Source organism: Xenopus laevis, chromosome 7S, assembly GCF_017654675.1.
Source record: "Xenopus laevis strain J_2021 chromosome 7S, Xenopus_laevis_v10.1, whole genome shotgun sequence".
Classification (NCBI taxonomy): domain Eukaryota; kingdom Metazoa; phylum Chordata; class Amphibia; order Anura; family Pipidae; genus Xenopus; species Xenopus laevis.
Window position 1 is genome coordinate 42,872,602 of NC_054384.1, and position 17,419 is coordinate 42,890,020.

Below are 17,419 nucleotides of genomic sequence, written 5' to 3' on the forward strand. Positions count from 1 at the left end.
TACTGCCCCCAATCTGTGCCAGCCAGCAGCACCGAAAATATTGCCCCAAGCTGTACCTGTGCTAGCCAGCAGCACCCATAATATTGCCCCCAATCTGTACCTGTGCCAGCCAGCAGCACCCAAAAGATTGCCCCCAATCTGTGCCAGCCAGCAGCACCCAAAATATTGCCTCCAATCTGTACCTGTGCCACCAATGCATTGCCCCCCCCAAGTCTGTACCTGTTGTGACAACAAACAAATGCATTACCCCCAAGTCTGTACCTGTTGTGTCAACAAACAATGCATTCCCTCCAAGTCTGTACCTGTTGTGCCAACAAACAATGCATTGCCCCCTAAGTCAGCAGCATCACCAAAATTGCCCCAGAACAGACCAGTCTGTACCGCTCTCTCTGTTCTCCAAAAACACAGTCACCACCCAACAATTTCAGAACAAAGAATGCCACACCCGCACCAACCGCTGCCTGGCTGAGGGCTCTCTCCAAAGCAACAAGCCAGACACAGCTCCCTGTGCGGAGTGATGTCACCATGTGGCGCGCCGCTTCCTACAGCGCATGGATGCGCATCCGCGTTAGAGAGGAACTGTATGAACTGGAGCAGGAGTGAGAGGGCAGGCTGAGGCGCACAATCAGACCTGGGCAAGTAAGAGGGAGGTGGGAAGCAGAGCGGAAATCTGCTGGGGAATTGGAGAACGAACCTGAAATTTAAAAAAAATGGGGGAAAAAATTATTTTCCTTTAAAAGCGCGACCCGCCCCCCTATGACTGCGCCCCTAGGCACGCGCCTATTCTGCCTACCCCTAGTTCCGGCCCTGTTTCCTATATAATTATCTTTTTTCCCTATTAATATCATCAGCCATCATTTTTACTGACCAGGCCGGTAAAATACCGGCCAGGCCGGTAAAATACCAGCCAGGTGGCAACCATAGACTGGGACTAGGGTTGCCACCTGCCCGGTATTTTACCGGCCTGGCCAGTAAAAGTTACGGTTGATCCCAATGTTATTAATAGGAAAAAAAGATAAATATATAGAAAGGCCAGTATTTTTTTCCAGAAAAGGTGGCAACCCTAACTGGGACATCTATGTACCTCCCCCCTGTCACCCACACCAATATTGTGCCTGCATTGCAGAGACCTACAATTGAAGAAGAGACGAAGGAAGTCTGCCATAAAATGTAAATTATGCTCATTTTTTGCACATTGCGCACTGGAGTTGTACAGATTTGTACCTGATAAAGTAAATTTTGGAAGACCACCATCAGAAATCTGGGAATTACAAATCTTTACCCTCATGTCTGTCATATCTATGTTTACATAATTTTTACCTAACATCCGCACCCCCACTTATGGCAGCCCTGAAATTGCAAGGCCCTACGTGTCTGCCCGGCAGTAGCACAAATGAAAATTGTCATGCATCTTTATTCAAATCCGCTTTTTAAAGGTGATGTAATAAAACATTGTAGGTATGCATTTAGTTCTCGGCATGCAAAAGCGAGAGACACTGACTGATAGGCACCAAGATAAGCCGAGTATCTAATGAATTGTGAAGGAAAAGGACGGATGCTAAGTCACGACTCACAACAACTGAGTCGCCATGCCACCCTACGACGTAGATATGAAATTACAAATATGTGCCAAAAAACTTAAACACACAAACGCTACTGCCCTTGGGTGCTATTCTATAACTTTACCAGTCTTGGGAACAAAGTGCTTTGCACTGTAAAACAAACGGCTCAAATATAGAATAAAGTAGAATTCAGCTATGACTTATGTAATGTGCGTCTGCGTCACTATTAAGGGCCTTAACTAAGAACGTTTTCTCCAGTGTGCTCCTGGGAGTTGTAGTGCAAACGTCAGTATACATGTTTTCTCTGCAGGCGGTTGTGTAGATAAAGGACTGCAATTCCCGGCATGCAGCGCACATGAACGTTCCGCTTCTGGTAGTTTCAGGAAGGTTACGGAGCTGTAACATCGGAACTGGTGGAAAGTAACAAAGTGTCGCATTTAGTCACAAGAAAGCGCCGACAAGGAAGGGACGGTGAAGGAAAAAGAGTCTTGTCATTATTCTGTATGTATACAGTACAGCAGTGTACTACCATTATATATATGTGCATGCACGTTACATATGCGTGTTGTTTTAAGATGATTGGAGCTTTGTCTTACTCATTTTTTTTAAATATAATTTGCTGTAAATTTTTTTGTTCGTAACTGTAATTGTCATCTGTAGAGTCTGCAGGCACAGTGTCGGACTGGGACACCAGAGGCCCACCCAAAAACCTTTGACTAGGGGCCCACCAATTAATCTTAAACCAGGAGCTCACTCTTAGTACTATTATTCATCCTTTCCTCACTCATCTATTTTCCTTTTTTTTTTACATACTATAATCTATTATTCCATCTATTTAGCCACTTTGTCATAGAAATAGAGAATGGCCATGAAATAGGCCAAATGTCTAGCAGCATGAGGGCCCACTGACACCTTGGCCCACCTGGACTTTTCCTGGTATCCCTGTGGGCCAGTCCAACACTGTGCAGGCATAATCATTTTTAAATTCCGGCTAGTGGCTAATGAGAGATCTGTAAAGTAACAATCCAAGTGTTTGCTTTTAGGTGTTCTGGTTCGCTGAGCCAAGATGTTTGCAGCAAGGTTAGCCTGTATGCGGAGCCTGCCTGTGTTGGCCTTCCGCCCAGCAATAACTCACGGCTCTCCATTCCTGAGAAATTCTGCACTGAAAACAAACCAATGTATTTTGCAGCCTAACCAGGTGAGTCTGCTATCCTGATGTATCCATGTTTGGAAGTATTTTCTGCTTATATCAAAATCGGGAAAATTACAACTAATCCAAAGTCCATAATCATTGGAACACATGTCTGCCCTAGTGCAGCTTTTCAAAGAAACTAAGCTAACATTTGCTTACATTGGCTTAACTAGAAATAGTAACTTTGTTTCTGATTGGTGTTGCTCAACAACAAAATTGCTGGTATGCTTTTTTTTTTATAGATTATATTTATTGTATTTTTTTTAGTACATAAGGTTATATGTATTCATATTCTCTTGTGTGTTCTAGGGAGTATTTTATGCATTTATTTAATTTAAACAAGCTGAAAAACACTTTACTGTGGAGTCTTAAGCTGGCCATAGATGCAAAGATCCTATCGTTCGAATCCTCAAACAATCGGACTTCCCCATCTTCCGACCTGCCATTAACCATTCAGATAAAATAAAGTAGTAAAAGAACAGATCAGCCGATGTTCTGGCCCCGACAGCAATCATACGAAGGTTATATCCGACAAAGCCGGTGACAGTCTACCACTACAAATCGTCCTATCGGCAATATACACGGAGATATTATCGGCAGCCGACAGAAATCTTTTAACCTGGCCGATCGACCAAACGACCAATCTCCGTCGGATGAAAAATGCCGGTACTCTCCACACACGGTCCCAAAATCGTACGAATTGAGGATTCGTACGATCGGGTCTTTGCGTCTATGGCCAGCTTTAAGCTACACGGTACATATAAACCTCTAGCATTTTCAGCTGCCTGAAAAGTTTCCAAAACAGGATAACCTGTGCATTTGTAATAATTTGAACCATCTGTTACCAGTGGAGAATACATCCTGAGTCACATGAGTCTCAGTGATGGTAAGGAAAAATGTGAAAACTGTTACCAGGTGTTTATTATGTATCTCATATAAATAATTTCTGGTTTAGAGTTAGTACCTTTTGCATAATTTTAACAAAGTAAAAAGGTACTAAATGGCTAATAATATAATAAATAATATGTGTGTGTGTGTATATATATATATATATATATATATATATATATATATATATATATATATATATATATATATATATATATATATATATATATATATATATAATAAATGAGGTGTTTTAAGTGACTGGGTTACAAATTCTGGGATTGACTGGAGTTTCAAATAGAGAATTTTCTACTGTTTCTGCATTACATAAATAAGTGGTTACTGTCTCACTGAAGTCATTGCTCTGTTTTCTTAATAGGGTTATGCATCAAAAACCAGGTTTGGGTTGCGCCGTGTTAAGTCTGCCCGTGAACAAATCAAAGAGGCTGCATTTGAACCATCAATGGATACAGCTGCTCGATGTATGTACCTTTCCATTTCAAGGTTTTTAAAAATCAGAGGCAGACATACCATTTATGCAGCCTGTATAACTAGGGCACCTGCAAAAGAGAAGGGACAAACACACTAATCGAGCACCAGAGCCTTTTGCTTCATAGGTCCACCATTGTATGTTTATGTAGAAATTGGAGTAGCCTTGTATATTTCAGTGCAACAATATATAACATTATGTTTAAATGAATTTCATATTTCTATATATTTATAGAAAAAGCTGCTTGTACAATTAATTGCCTCCCCGAACATATTTACCTACTTCAGAAAACAGCAATTACCTATTGTAGGAGACGAAAATCAAGTTCAAATTAAGGCATCAGTGGCAAATGTGCCAGAAGAATGTCTTAACATTTTCTTAGCTATACCAAGCAAAACATTTTAAAGCACCATATCTCAAGCAAGCAACCTTGCCCTTTAAATAGAAAAAGCATGAAAATGTGTGACAATCATCTGTCCAACTTCAGTTTATTTTTCTCACTGTCTTCTTGTCTGCATTAAATATTTCTATTTGTGCAAACTGTGATCAACATCTCACAGTCTCAGTAGTGGTAAGGGAGCTCAAGGAGCATAAAGAGGAAGAGTTAGTATACACAAGATAATGCTGAACTATATCTTATTTCAGGTGTATGTGAATTTGTGCAAGTTAAGTAATGCTGTATAGTCTTTTTACTAACAATACACAGTTGACTACTTTGTAATTAATATTGTATTCCTAAACAGAATATCGAGATAGAGCCTATATATTTACATATCAGCAAAAATCTGTTCTTTCTTTTTCTAGTTGACACAACCGGCAGGCTCATAGTCGCAGGAGGTGCTGTGGTTGGCCTTGGTGCTCTTTGTTATTATGGACTGGGAATGTCCAATGAAATTGGTGCCATAGATAAGGCTGTGTAAGTAACGCAAATTTTTTTTTGTTTTTTGGAGTGAGCTATTTGATGTGTTTCCCCTTCCTCTCTCTGTGTCAAAGAATAAAATGTTAACATATTCTTCTTTTCAGTTTTTTCTTTAATGATAATTTATGGTGGAATGCATGTTTTTGTGAAGATATATCTATTATCCATCACCATGTAATTGACTTTCAGTCAGAGTTAAATGGCTACCTTCCTGAGGTCTCCACACACTTTCTGGCCATCCTGCGTTTTTTTTTTGCAACAGACCTCAATATTGGATAGGTGACAATACTGGTTTGTATGTCCAATATGGAAATAGATTAACAATAACCAGGATTGCATAAACCATATTTAAGGAAATTTTTTAAAAATGATTTAATTTTTTCTGTAATAATAAAACAGTATTTTGTACTTGATCCAAACTAAGATATAATTAATCTTTATTGGAAACATAACCAGCCTATTGAGTTTATTTAATGTTTACATGATTTTCTAATAGATTTATGGTATGAAGATCCAAATTATCCTGAAAACCCCAGTCTCGAGCATGCTAGATAATGGGTCCCATACCTGTATGAATAAATATGAATATATGCATTTTTAATTACAATTTTTTTGTTCCAGTATTTGGCCTCAGTATGTGAAAGAGAGAATTCGATCTACCTACATGTATTTTGCTGGCAGTATTGGCCTCACAGCCCTCTCTGCTGTGGCGGTTAGTAGGTCACCTGCTCTTATGAGCTTGATGATGAGAGGCTCCTGGCTGGTGAGTATTTTTTTACTTTGCTTTCTCCCTTTTGTCATGTTTATGTAAAAGATATAATGAAGACGGCTCTGCTGCACAATAAAATTGTACTTTGATGGTGTCCACCGGCCCATTTGCAAACCTCCCTACCCCCTGCATTGCTGCCAAAGTGGCTGCTCCTCCCACTTCAGATTGTGACCAACTGTCTTGCTTTGTCCCTACCAGTTGCTCACTCACTTCTTTTCCTGTATATCTCTAATCTTGCAAACATCAAACTGTGCCTCTGCCACCACTGCACCATAGCCACATAACTATCCTGCCTCTTCCACATTACATTTAATTGAACAGAAAATGGCCGCCCATGGCGTTATCATGAACCTTGCACAGTGATAAGTACCTTTCAGATGCACAGGTGGACCCTGTGGATTCTGGTGTTCACCGACACCCTTTTGGGGCCCGGCCTTTCTGCTGCGGAAGCCAACAAGGAAGTGTGTAATAAGTCCGTAAGCGAGGTACCAGCAGGGATTTAGAGAAGACGTAGTCAGTCAGGCGAAGAGTTCAAGGCAGGCACCAGGAATCATAGTCAAAGGTTGGGCAGCAATCAAAAAACAGGATATCAGAAGACAGAATAAACGCTTCTGCAGGAACAGATAAACTGAAGCCAGCTTGGGCATTCTCAAAATGGTGGACTGGCCTTTAAAGGATGATTTGGCGCCAAAATTCAAATCCGGCGCCCCTCTGTAACGTCATGAAGCTCAGCGGCATGACGCAGGTGTCCAGACGCTCGGCGTCAAACGCCAGCATCACTGGGGCCGGAAACCAGGATGTGCGCTCCTGCGCACCGACAGTCTTGGAGAGACACGCTGGGAGTACACAGCAGTACTGGTGTTTTTCGGCTCAGAAATACTTATAATCATTTTTTTGTCTGAAAGCACCATGTATCAATTAAAAGTGTTGTCTAAGACATGCTTTATATTTCTGTTTCTACAGTGTGGTACAGGCAAAATTACAAACTATAGTATAGCTGAGGAAGCATAAAACATGCGTTGCTTTTATATTTGTTACCTGCAAGACCTGCAATGCATTTTTTTGGTTATGTTAGCTGACTTTTCTCTGTAGAATACATATTCTGTTATTAATATGTTATGGGATTGGTTAAGAAATGTATAAATAAATAGAAGTAACTGAATCGAATAAAGAAAAATAACCAGTGGAAAAAGTAAATGTAATTGGTTGCATCTCTTAAATATATTTCAACATATTCAATGTACAATAGAGGGGTGTTTAATATAAATTACATGCAATTGGAGGACTTATACATGAGCAGAAACAGGCACTGCTAAATTTGTCAATGTGTTCATTTTTGGTTAGTTTGAATTATTTTTGATTAGACATCCTAGCTAGCTAACTGTCGAATTTTAGGGATATATTTTTTTTTGCATTTGTTTGTAGGTAATTCAAGTTCTTAATTGTTGATTTTCTAAATTTCAGGCAATTGGTGCAACTTTTGCTGCAATGATTGGAGCTGGGATGTTGGTTCGTTCTATATCCTATGATCAAAGCCCGGGAGCTAAACATCTTGCATGGATGTTGCATGCAGGTAACATCGAGACCAATTACATTTTAATTTGAAAACTATTGATTAAAGTCTTGTTGAACCAGACTTTAATCAACTCGTTTTTGCTATAGCTTTTGAAGTGCAGGGAGGGCCTTGTATAGACACTAGAAAGACTAACAGGGTCAGTGTCTGGTTATACTTCTCAAAACTCAACACACACACACAATATTGAACTGTTTAACCTATGCCAAGAGAATGCTGGGCTAGAATGCTAGCCTTTTCCTTGCCTACTTTAGGCTTTTCTAATGTCATTGGACTAGAAGAAAATAACTTTTATTTGCAGCAAAGTAGGAGGTTCTTCACAGTGAGGATAGTGAGGTTGTGGAATGCACTGCCGGAAGATGTTGTGAGGGCTGATGCTGTTAACAAAGGGGCTTGGATGATTTCTTGGACGATTTCTTGGACATGCATTGTATCCAAGGCTGGAGTGACACTAAAATCGAAAATTAATATAGATATTGGTGTATATATATTTTCAGTGTGTGTGTGTAGGTATGCACATTGGGTTTCATTTGGATGGGTTTAACTTAATGGCCTTTGGTCTTTTTTCAACTCAACTGCCTTGTCAAAAGCCACAAGGAGTAGACACAGGAGTAATCACCAGGGACCAATGCCGATTGGAGACTAGTCTCTCAGCTGACTATAATTTTACTTTTTCTATAGCAATGCAGTTTAAGGCATTTTGTTTTGACAACCTAGGTTTGTATATTTTGTCACATCCACACAGTGCATTTTCTTTTGTTGTGCAGTTGAAAGACATTCGTTTAATGTTATTATAGCTTCTACATCAAAATCTATTTTAGTGCCTGTTTTTTTTTTCTTTTTGCTGCTCTAAAAAAACATAACTGAAAAAAAGAATATGTAATTGGCCAATTACTTTTACATCTAACAATCACAGATAGTGTGGTCAAAGTAACCAAATAAGTTGATCTTTGCCTGTTACCAGTGTTGGTTAAACTGTGTTAATGTGGTTATTTGGCCAGAAGGCCAAAGATCAGGTCAATGTGGATCTGTTGGAAGACCCCTTACTGCTTATACCACAGGGAGGCTCACATTGAAAGACTTCACTTTCAAATTTTCATATTTAGAGTAATGTTCAGGTATTTGATGTCCATTGTTATCCATAGGCTACTTATTGTTGCTCACTTCCCTTTTGATGCTTAAGTATTAAACTTTGCTTGATCATTTTCCTGATGTGTGTTCTGGTTGTTCACACATAATTTAATGCATTCAAGGGGTTGCTGTGTGAAAACACAATATATAGATATATGAATATGCAAAAAAAATAAAAAAAATATATAGGATGGAAAAGGTCCCAATAGGGATCGAAACGTTGGACATTGATACTATGCAACAATAAAAGATGTATATGTATTATTTTTAATTGCCCATGCTTTGGTGCTTTGTTTTGTTTTTACATAGGAGTGATGGGGGCAGTGGTTGCTCCATTGACTTTGCTTGGTGGCCCTCTGCTGATTAGAGCTGCTTGGTACACAGCTGGAATTGTTGGAGGTCTTTCCACTGTGGCTATGTGTGCACCAAGTGAGAAGTTTCTAAATATGGGAGGGCCTCTTGGTGTTGGTCTGGGACTTGTCCTTGCTTCCTCCATAGGTAAGTACAAATGTGTTTCTCTCCCTTGTTTTTCTTGCTTCTTAGTTGTTTACTTTTCTTTTGTCCATTCAGCATAGTTTTATCTATGTATTTAGTGCAACATTGTACAGTAGAGTTAAGTATATATTATTCTAAGAATTTTCATTCTTCAGGTTTGTTGTTTTTTTTTTTGCATTCATGTTTTTTAAAGGGAATGTCAACCCCCAAAAAATATTTTTTTGCATAATAAAGAATACCTAATTCTAATCAACTTTGTCATATACATTTATTACAGATTTTTTATGGTTTCTAAGTTGTGCATATATTGCTATTGAAAGCAATGTTTGTCTGACCCAGGGGTGTCCAAACTGCGGCCCGAGGGCCACATGTGGCCCAGGAAGGATATGAATGCGGCCCAGCATGAAACTCTCAGTTCCCGAAAAAACGTCATTATAATAATACAATGATAAGTCTATTTAATATCCAGATGCCCCATATTCCAGTGTATAGCTCCATCTTGTTATCCAACTGGTATTGCAGTTCTTTTCTGTATTTTCTTTACTTTTACAAATCAAAAGTGTTTTTTGTATTTCATGTGTGGCCCCCGGACAATTTTTCTTTTTCCAATGTGGCCCAGGGAAGCCAAAAGATTGGACACCCCTGATCTGACCCTTTCTATTCTCTGCCCTGATGGTTTAATCTGTTGATACAAAGACAAGGCAGCTAATTAACAGACCTGTCTTTGCTGGGGAACTAGGACTTTGCAACATTCTGTAAAAAAAAAGTAACAACCAGGACTCAAACAAATTCTACTTTCAGTAGCAATTGTTTTTACAAATAACTTTAAAAGCACTAAACAATTTTAATATATGCCCTTTAAAGCACGCTTATCTAACACTAACATTTCGATTGTAAGTACATTACATCTCAACACATTAAAGGGTGGTTCACCTTTAAGAAGACAATAGAAAAGCACAGACAAGTACAGTTTCATTTACAAAAGACTGTTAAAAAGTGATGCTTTTTAAAATTAAATACTGTGCAGTCATCTCCTTTAATTAGCAATGTCTTGATATGACATGGGTGAGCCAAAAGGATTTTCCTATTTTATCCTTATTACTCTTGTTTATTTGCAGGGAGTGCGTTTCTTCCTCCAACTTCTGCTTTTGGCGCTGGCCTTTACTCCATTGCCATTTATGGGGGCTTAGTACTTTTTGGCATGTTTCTTCTATATGATACCCAGAAAGTCATCAAACGAGCTGAGACCACTCCAATGTATGGTGTAGCAAAATTTGACCCCATAAATTCGTAAGTATTCACAAACTGCTTTTTTAATTGGGAACTATTACTAACAATCAGTATAAATTACATGAAACTGGTATGGTTTTGATTTTGTTTCCACTTATCGCCATTAATGTATTGCAGATATAAACATATGCTCTTGTAATACACAGTTCAGTCACACCCATTTTAGTTAAATCACAGCATAGGTGTTATCCCTTGGTAAACTGGGACACAGACAACATGTACCTGTTGATTTTATTTTTTTAAACACATTATCAAGAGAGACTGCTTTTTGATGCATGTATGAAAGCAAAGCATGTGAAATTACTGACACAGCTTCTTGTCATTTAATCTTTTCTCTTCCCCCCCCCCCCCCACATGGTATTAAATCTGCCTAATGTGGTACAAGAAATCGCTGGCACACAAGGTAATGCTTAGAATTTATTGCAGCATGCTACGTTTTGGAGTAAACCCCTTTGTCAAGCTTGACAAAGGGGTTTCCACCGAAACGTTGCATTCTGCAATAAAATCTAAGCAAGGACTTCTCTTGCTAGCATTACCTTGTCTGCCAGTGATTTCTATTACCACATTGGAATTGAGGTTGCCATTACCTCTATCACTGTTCACCAGGGTGTTGTTACTTCTGGAGAGCCAGGGTTGTGCGAGTGCATCTAAAATGTTATCATTAAATCTGCCTAATTCATAGGTATTTAGTGCTCTGATATTCTTGTACTGAACAATGGCACAGGGAAGACTGTTCCTAATGCTTATTTTTCTTAATTTCTTCTGCAGGTGCTTGGGAATTTACACTGACACACTAAATATCTTTATACGTGTAGCAATGATGCTGGCTGGAGGTGGAAACAGACGAAAATAAATCGGTGCTCTGTTATCATGTTATAATAATTGTTTGCTCCAATCACTTTACCCTCCTCCTGGATGATAAAAACATACTGCTTAAACAACAAAATTATGCTTCCAATGGGGCTGCTGAATATTTTCTAAACTCTCCAGACAACACTGTGTACTATGTTCTAAGATCAAAGCAAAGTATAGTTCAGAAGCATCTACCTTTACTTTAGTAACAGATATGTTTATACTTCTCTTGGAGTACCCCTTACAAACAGACAACTAAGGGTAAATAGGTGCCTGGACATTTTATGTTAATCAAATATTGGGAATTATTATCTTGTAGTATATTTAAAGCTGGAGCTGTTAAAACATTGCAAAGAAAATAACCTGCATGTCTAAAATAGTCTTTCATGCAATTGCAAAGCTTGTAACAGTTCTAGAGGGAAAAATAGTCTAATTTAATGCTAGTATTTACACCTGCACAACACAGAACAAACATATTTACTTTTCAAATTTGTTCCCTAAAATTTGCCATAGAGAAACTTAAAAAGCAAACTATTTTTTCCAAGTTCTACAGATCTTGTTTGACCCCCTATTAGTTTAAAATCAGTGTAGAGGAGTGTGATTATACAATGCTCTGTGTCATAATTTGAGATGTTATTTGTATTTTTTTGTTATATATTAAATAAACTATTATTTTGTGAATTTACATGATAAAGAAGTGTCTACAAAACTCGAAAGAGCAGATAAAGTTAAAGCTTAAAATTGGATTTTAGTTGCTCACATTTTATGGACTCTCTCTCCGCTATGTCATAACATTGTCAGTCATAGTAAAATCGGCAGTGAGATTCCTAAAACAAACTCATACCATTTCATATTGACTTTACTGGAAGCTACCTAGCAACATTGGTACAGTTGCTGTTTGTTATAAAATCGCACATTACAGCATTTTCTGATCGATAACTTCCTGTACTTAAAGTAACATATACCATAGCATAGTAGATGAGGTTGAAAATAGTGGCACGTTTATCAATTATGTTTTTTTGTGAAACCTACCTTTCTTATTTTAAGATGGCAATCTGGACCAGCTTTGTACAAAAAAAATCATTTCAGTAACCCTATATATACTCTAAGGGGGTTATTTATCAAAGTCCAACTTTATCTCAATATTTTCTGAAAAAAACTCTGACCAAATCCGCACGGGTTTTTTTGGGCTTATTTATTAATACACTTTTCCAAAAATGTTTGCGGGAAAAAAATCTTGAAATCTTGAAAAATCAGAGTTTCGCTATTTTTTTTTTGGATTTTTCATATGATTTTTTCAGATTTTTCACCCAAAAATTTGGAGTATTGCCAAAAACCCAGCGCACATCAAAAAATCATTGGGACTTCTCTCATTGACTTATATGCAACCTCGACTTTTCCATCCTCGGGGTTAAATAAATTCCTTAAAATTTGTGATTTTTTTAAAAGTCAGATTTTATAAAAAAAAAAAAATCACATTCAGAGTTTAGTAAATAACCCCTAAAACACTTTCTCTGACTCTGGGGGACACAGGGGACCACTGGGGATAAAGCACCATCCTTCAGGAGGGAGGACACTTGATTGACAGATAAAAAGAGGGCGTGCCTGGACTCCAGCTTTACCCCTAGCACTTCCTCTTTTACCTCAGTTTTTCAATTGTCCTGTCCACAGGAGGATGGACCCATTGGTCTCCAGGAGACCTAGAGAGCGGTTAGCGTTGACACCCGAGGCTAGGATTGGCACAGGGTCTCCCTGCACCCCTACGTGGCAAGATTCTCCAAGTCCCGGGGCTGGAACCTCAATATATGAGTGGCCTCCCAGATCAAAACCTGCACCCTGACGGGTAGCAGGGACTCTGGCCAGGGAAGAGAGATGCTGAGGTAAGGGGAGCTTTGCTCCGAAAATTAATCCTCCCTCAGGCAGTCGTTTGGCAATAAAATGTATTCCCCTCACTTACACTCTCCCGGCATGTCAGCTCTGCTGTAACTATCATTGCAGCCGCATCCTCCTGACACATCTCCTTCACCCGCGGGTAATGGGGAGGAAAGGAGCAGTGAAAGAGGCCCGGTTATTCATGGCGGCCCTAGGGGAGTCAGCAACCGAGAGTAATTCCGGTGGCCATTTTCCTACAGCCGCGTGTGAAAACTCAGGCAGCCATTTTCTGCTCAACGCAACATAGCTCACGGCGCAGAGAGAGAAACTGAAGTGGTTACCTGATCACCTGCCTCCTCAGCCTCCTTCACTCCTAGCACCTCTTCTGACATGGCAGAAGGTAGGACAGAGTGACTACTTACCCATGGATGAGGAGGACGAGCTGCATCAGCAGCAGGTGGCGCACACGTTGCCAATTTTAATTGCTCAAAATGCCAATGCAAATTTCAGGTGGGCCAGGCTCAGCCGGTCTTGCCCGCCTGGGGAAGAGACTCCGCTAGCACCCACTGAGTCCCCACTTAACCAAGGGGGCCACACTACTCCACTACCACAAGAAGATACTGCCCAAACGTCTACTACAAGAACACATTCAGACACCTCAGCCCCCTCCTGGGCTATCCAATTGTCGCAGTCACTTGCTTCACTCCAAAACATACCCTCTCTGGCCGATTCCATAGCAAACACACTAGTGGATCCCCGACCGTGCCTCTTCATACATCGGACTCTAAACAGGAGGGTGACGTTTTTTTCCTCCATTTCCAATTCAGAGGACGAGGAGGAAGGAAAGGCAGACAGGGATATCCACCATGATGTGGAGGGTATTATTAAAGCTGTCATAGGAACCCTAAAATTAGACCCACCTACAGATCAGCAGGCGCAAGCCAAGGGTCTATTTAAGAGGCAGTGAAAAACCTTAACTGAGTTTCCCTCACATGATCAACTGTTAGCAGTTATCCAGGATGAATGGGAACCCTTTTACGAAAGAACAGGTAGACAAGTGGGCAATACCTCCAGTTGTGGATGCACTGTTTTCCAGGTTATCTAGAAATACCACCTTGCCTGTGACAGATGCGGCTGCATTTAAAGACCCTACTGACGAGACTGGAAGGCTTCCAGTAAGCAGTATTCTCAGTGTCCGTGTCACGTTCGGCACCCTAAATCCAGAACCAGTGCTAGGCTCCCTGGTCTCGGCTCTTGCTTCTGCCTTTAACAGCCGCCTTTCACTTCGGGAGGAGCCCTCGACTAATTGGATGCCGACAGGTCTTATTAAGAGAGGAGCAAAGCTAAAGGTTCTGGACGAGCAAGGATACTGGATGGAAGAACACAACTTGGAATACAGGCCAGACAACACAGTGTGGAACAGCACAAGTAGAGTCAGACAAGCTAGGATTAGGACTGGAGAGCGTAGAATAGTCAGGCAGGCAAGGTTTCAGCTTGGAGAGGTCAGAATAATCGGGCAGGCAATGATCAGATTGGAGAGCTCAGAAGGCAGGCAATGGTCAGGATACAGAGTTCAGAATAGTCAGGCAAGGCAAGGGTCAATAACCAGAAGATCAAGCAGGATACAAGTAGAATAAGCACAGGAACTAACAAATAGAACCTAACAACAGGCAATGTGTTCTATTACAAAGCCCTTTTAAACAAATTTTGCCCCATTGCACGATGACGTCATCACTTCGGAGCATAAACCCGGAAGCGCGGCCATGCGCACCATAGGAGAACTGGTGCTGAAGGAGATAGGCAGCATGCGGCGGGCGTACCCGCTGGAGACCACCAGGGTAAGATATTTAGGGATGGGTGAATTTGACCCATTTCGTTTCGCCAAAAATTCGCCGGCAGGGAAATGTCGCAGACGCCCATTAAAGTCTATGAGCGTCAAAAAAAATTTGCCACGCGTCAAAAAATTCGCCCATCCCTAAACATATTGTTACAGTCTGGCTCAGCGCTATGTCCAGCATTAGCATTGGTCAGCAGAGCTATGGAAACCTGGGCTACATCCCTCATATCAGGATTACTAGAAGGGGTATCCAGAGCAAGTCTACTGGATACAGCCTGTGACATTGCTGAAGCCAGCGCATATCTCAGTGAGGCAGCTCTTGACACAACTCAACTGGCAGCACGTTCTTTGGCACTAGCGGTAGCTGCTCTTCGGGCCCTATGGCTCAAGAACTGGTCTGCAGCCCTCCGCTCCAAGAAGTCACTGGTAACAATCCCGTTCAAGAGTCTACATCTTTTTGAAGAAGAGCTGAAAAAAGATAATATCTCAGGCCATAGGGGGCAAAAGTACCTTTCTTCCCCAGTCAAAATCCCGATCAGCTAACACCTTTCGCAGGGGGACATTTTTTCAAAGTAGTAGACCGACAAAATGTTCTACTTCCCCATGCAGAACTAATTTTTGCAACAGATTCTCTGACAAGAATAGGCCAAGCTGGGGATCAAACAAACTCCAGGGCAAGCCTACTCAAGACAAACCCAATTCAGCATGAATGGGGCAATAGGGGGCAGACTGCTACAGTTCCAGTATATGTGGGTACACACCTCCGAATCCTGGAGAAAAGAAATCATTACGGAAGGGTATCATCTCGACTTTTGTGCTACCCCCCCCAGAAAGTTCTTCATGTCCACAATACCCACCAAATCAACCAAAGCACAAGCGTTTTACAACTGCATAGCTACTCTCCAAAGAACAGGAGTAATTATTCCAGTAACCTCTCAACAAAGATTTTACGGTTTCTACTCTAATTTGTTTGTGGTTCCGAAGAAAGAGGAAACGTTCCAGCCTGTTCTGGATCCCAAAGACCTGAAAAAATTTATCAGAGCGGTGAATTCCAGGTCAGTCATCCTGGGTATGGAACCAAATCAACTACTCGTCCTTAGACATCAAGGACGCATATCTACATGTCCCGATCTGGCTGGCACATCAACGCTACTTAAGATTTGCATTCCACGATGAACAGTACTATTTTGTGGTACTACCCTTCGCATGTCGTCAGCCCCAAGGGTATTTACAAAGCTAATGGCAGTCACAGCTGCGACAATGAGACTCCAAGGAATATCAGTGACCCCATACTTGGACGATATCCTCTTCAAGGCCAACACAATGGAACAAGCTCTAGCGGTCCTGAATCAGTCAACCAAGATAATTCAACAATTTAGTTGGTGGATGAATTGGAAGAAATCGCAGGTACACCCATCCCATCGGATGATATTTCTGGGTTTGGAATTCAACACAATCTTACAGAAGGTGTTTCTGCCACAGGACAAGCAGATCAAGTTGCAAAAACTAGTATCCAACCTATCTCGATCTCCTCGGCCAACGATCCATCAAGCCATGAAAGTTCTAGGCTCAATGGTGTCGACCATGCAAGCAGTCACATTTGCCAAAATTCATCTCTGACCATTGCAGTCAGACATACCACGATGGTGAAAGAGGGGATCCCTGATGCAAACCTTTCCTCTGTCACACGAGACCAAGTCTTCGATAAAGTGGTGGCTACGTACGAGTACAGTAGACAAGGGCCAGTCTTGGGCAACCCCAGAATGGACCATTCTGACAACAGATGCCAGCCTGTCCAGATGGGGAGTGACATGGCAAAAATACACCGCACAGGGGAAATGGTCACTATACGAGGCCAATAAACCTGCTGGAACTGAGAGCGATTCGACTGGCCTTAGAATACTGGGTGTCACAGCTGAGGGCACAAGTCGTCAGAGTACAGTGCGACAATGCCACGGCTGTGGCATACATAAACTGCCAGGGAGACACCAGAAGCCCTAAAAGTCAAAAAGATTGTCCATTGGGCGGAGCAAAACCTGGTACAGCTGTCGGCAATCCACATCCTGGGGGTTTCATACGTTCAAGCAGACTTTCTCAGCTGACACCAAAAAGACGCAGGGGAATGGGAGTTTCACCCCAAAGTGTTCAAGGAGCTGACTCAAAAATGGGGAATTCCGCAGATAGACCTCATGGCATCCAGAATAAAACGCAAAGTCAACAAGTTCTTTGCTCGGTATGGGGACAGATGGGATCAACGCCATGACCCAGTTGTGGAAGTTCGACCTAGCGTATGTGTTCCCACCGATTCCCATGCTACCTACTATTCTCAAGAAGTCAAACAGCAAACAGATCTCCTGGTGATCATAATAGCTCCCTTCTGGCCAAGAAGAACTTGATTTCACGACCTGCAAGATCTATCGGCGGACGTCTCTATTCCTCTGCCTCGCAGGTGGGACCTGCTGCGGCAAGGCCCCATTCATCACTCCAACCCAATGCTATTCAATTTGACAGCATGGGTATTGAAGAGTCCATCTGGAGGATGATAGGCT

General features: G+C 41.1%; 1 protein-coding gene across 1 annotated transcript; it reads left to right on the top strand.

Moving 5' to 3' along the window:
* Positions 1–2,028: 2,028 nt before the first annotated feature.
* ghitm.S (growth hormone inducible transmembrane protein S homeolog) lies at positions 2,029–11,846 on the top strand. The gene is given in 9 exon segments (NM_001086626.2): positions 2,029–2,063; positions 2,606–2,760; positions 4,022–4,124; positions 4,937–5,048; positions 5,673–5,814; positions 7,285–7,393; positions 8,834–9,022; positions 10,138–10,309; positions 11,078–11,846. Coding segments are annotated over 8 exon segments (1,044 nt in total). The 5' UTR covers positions 2,029–2,063; positions 2,606–2,628; the 3' UTR covers positions 11,163–11,846.
* Positions 11,847–17,419: the final 5,573 nt, after the last annotated feature.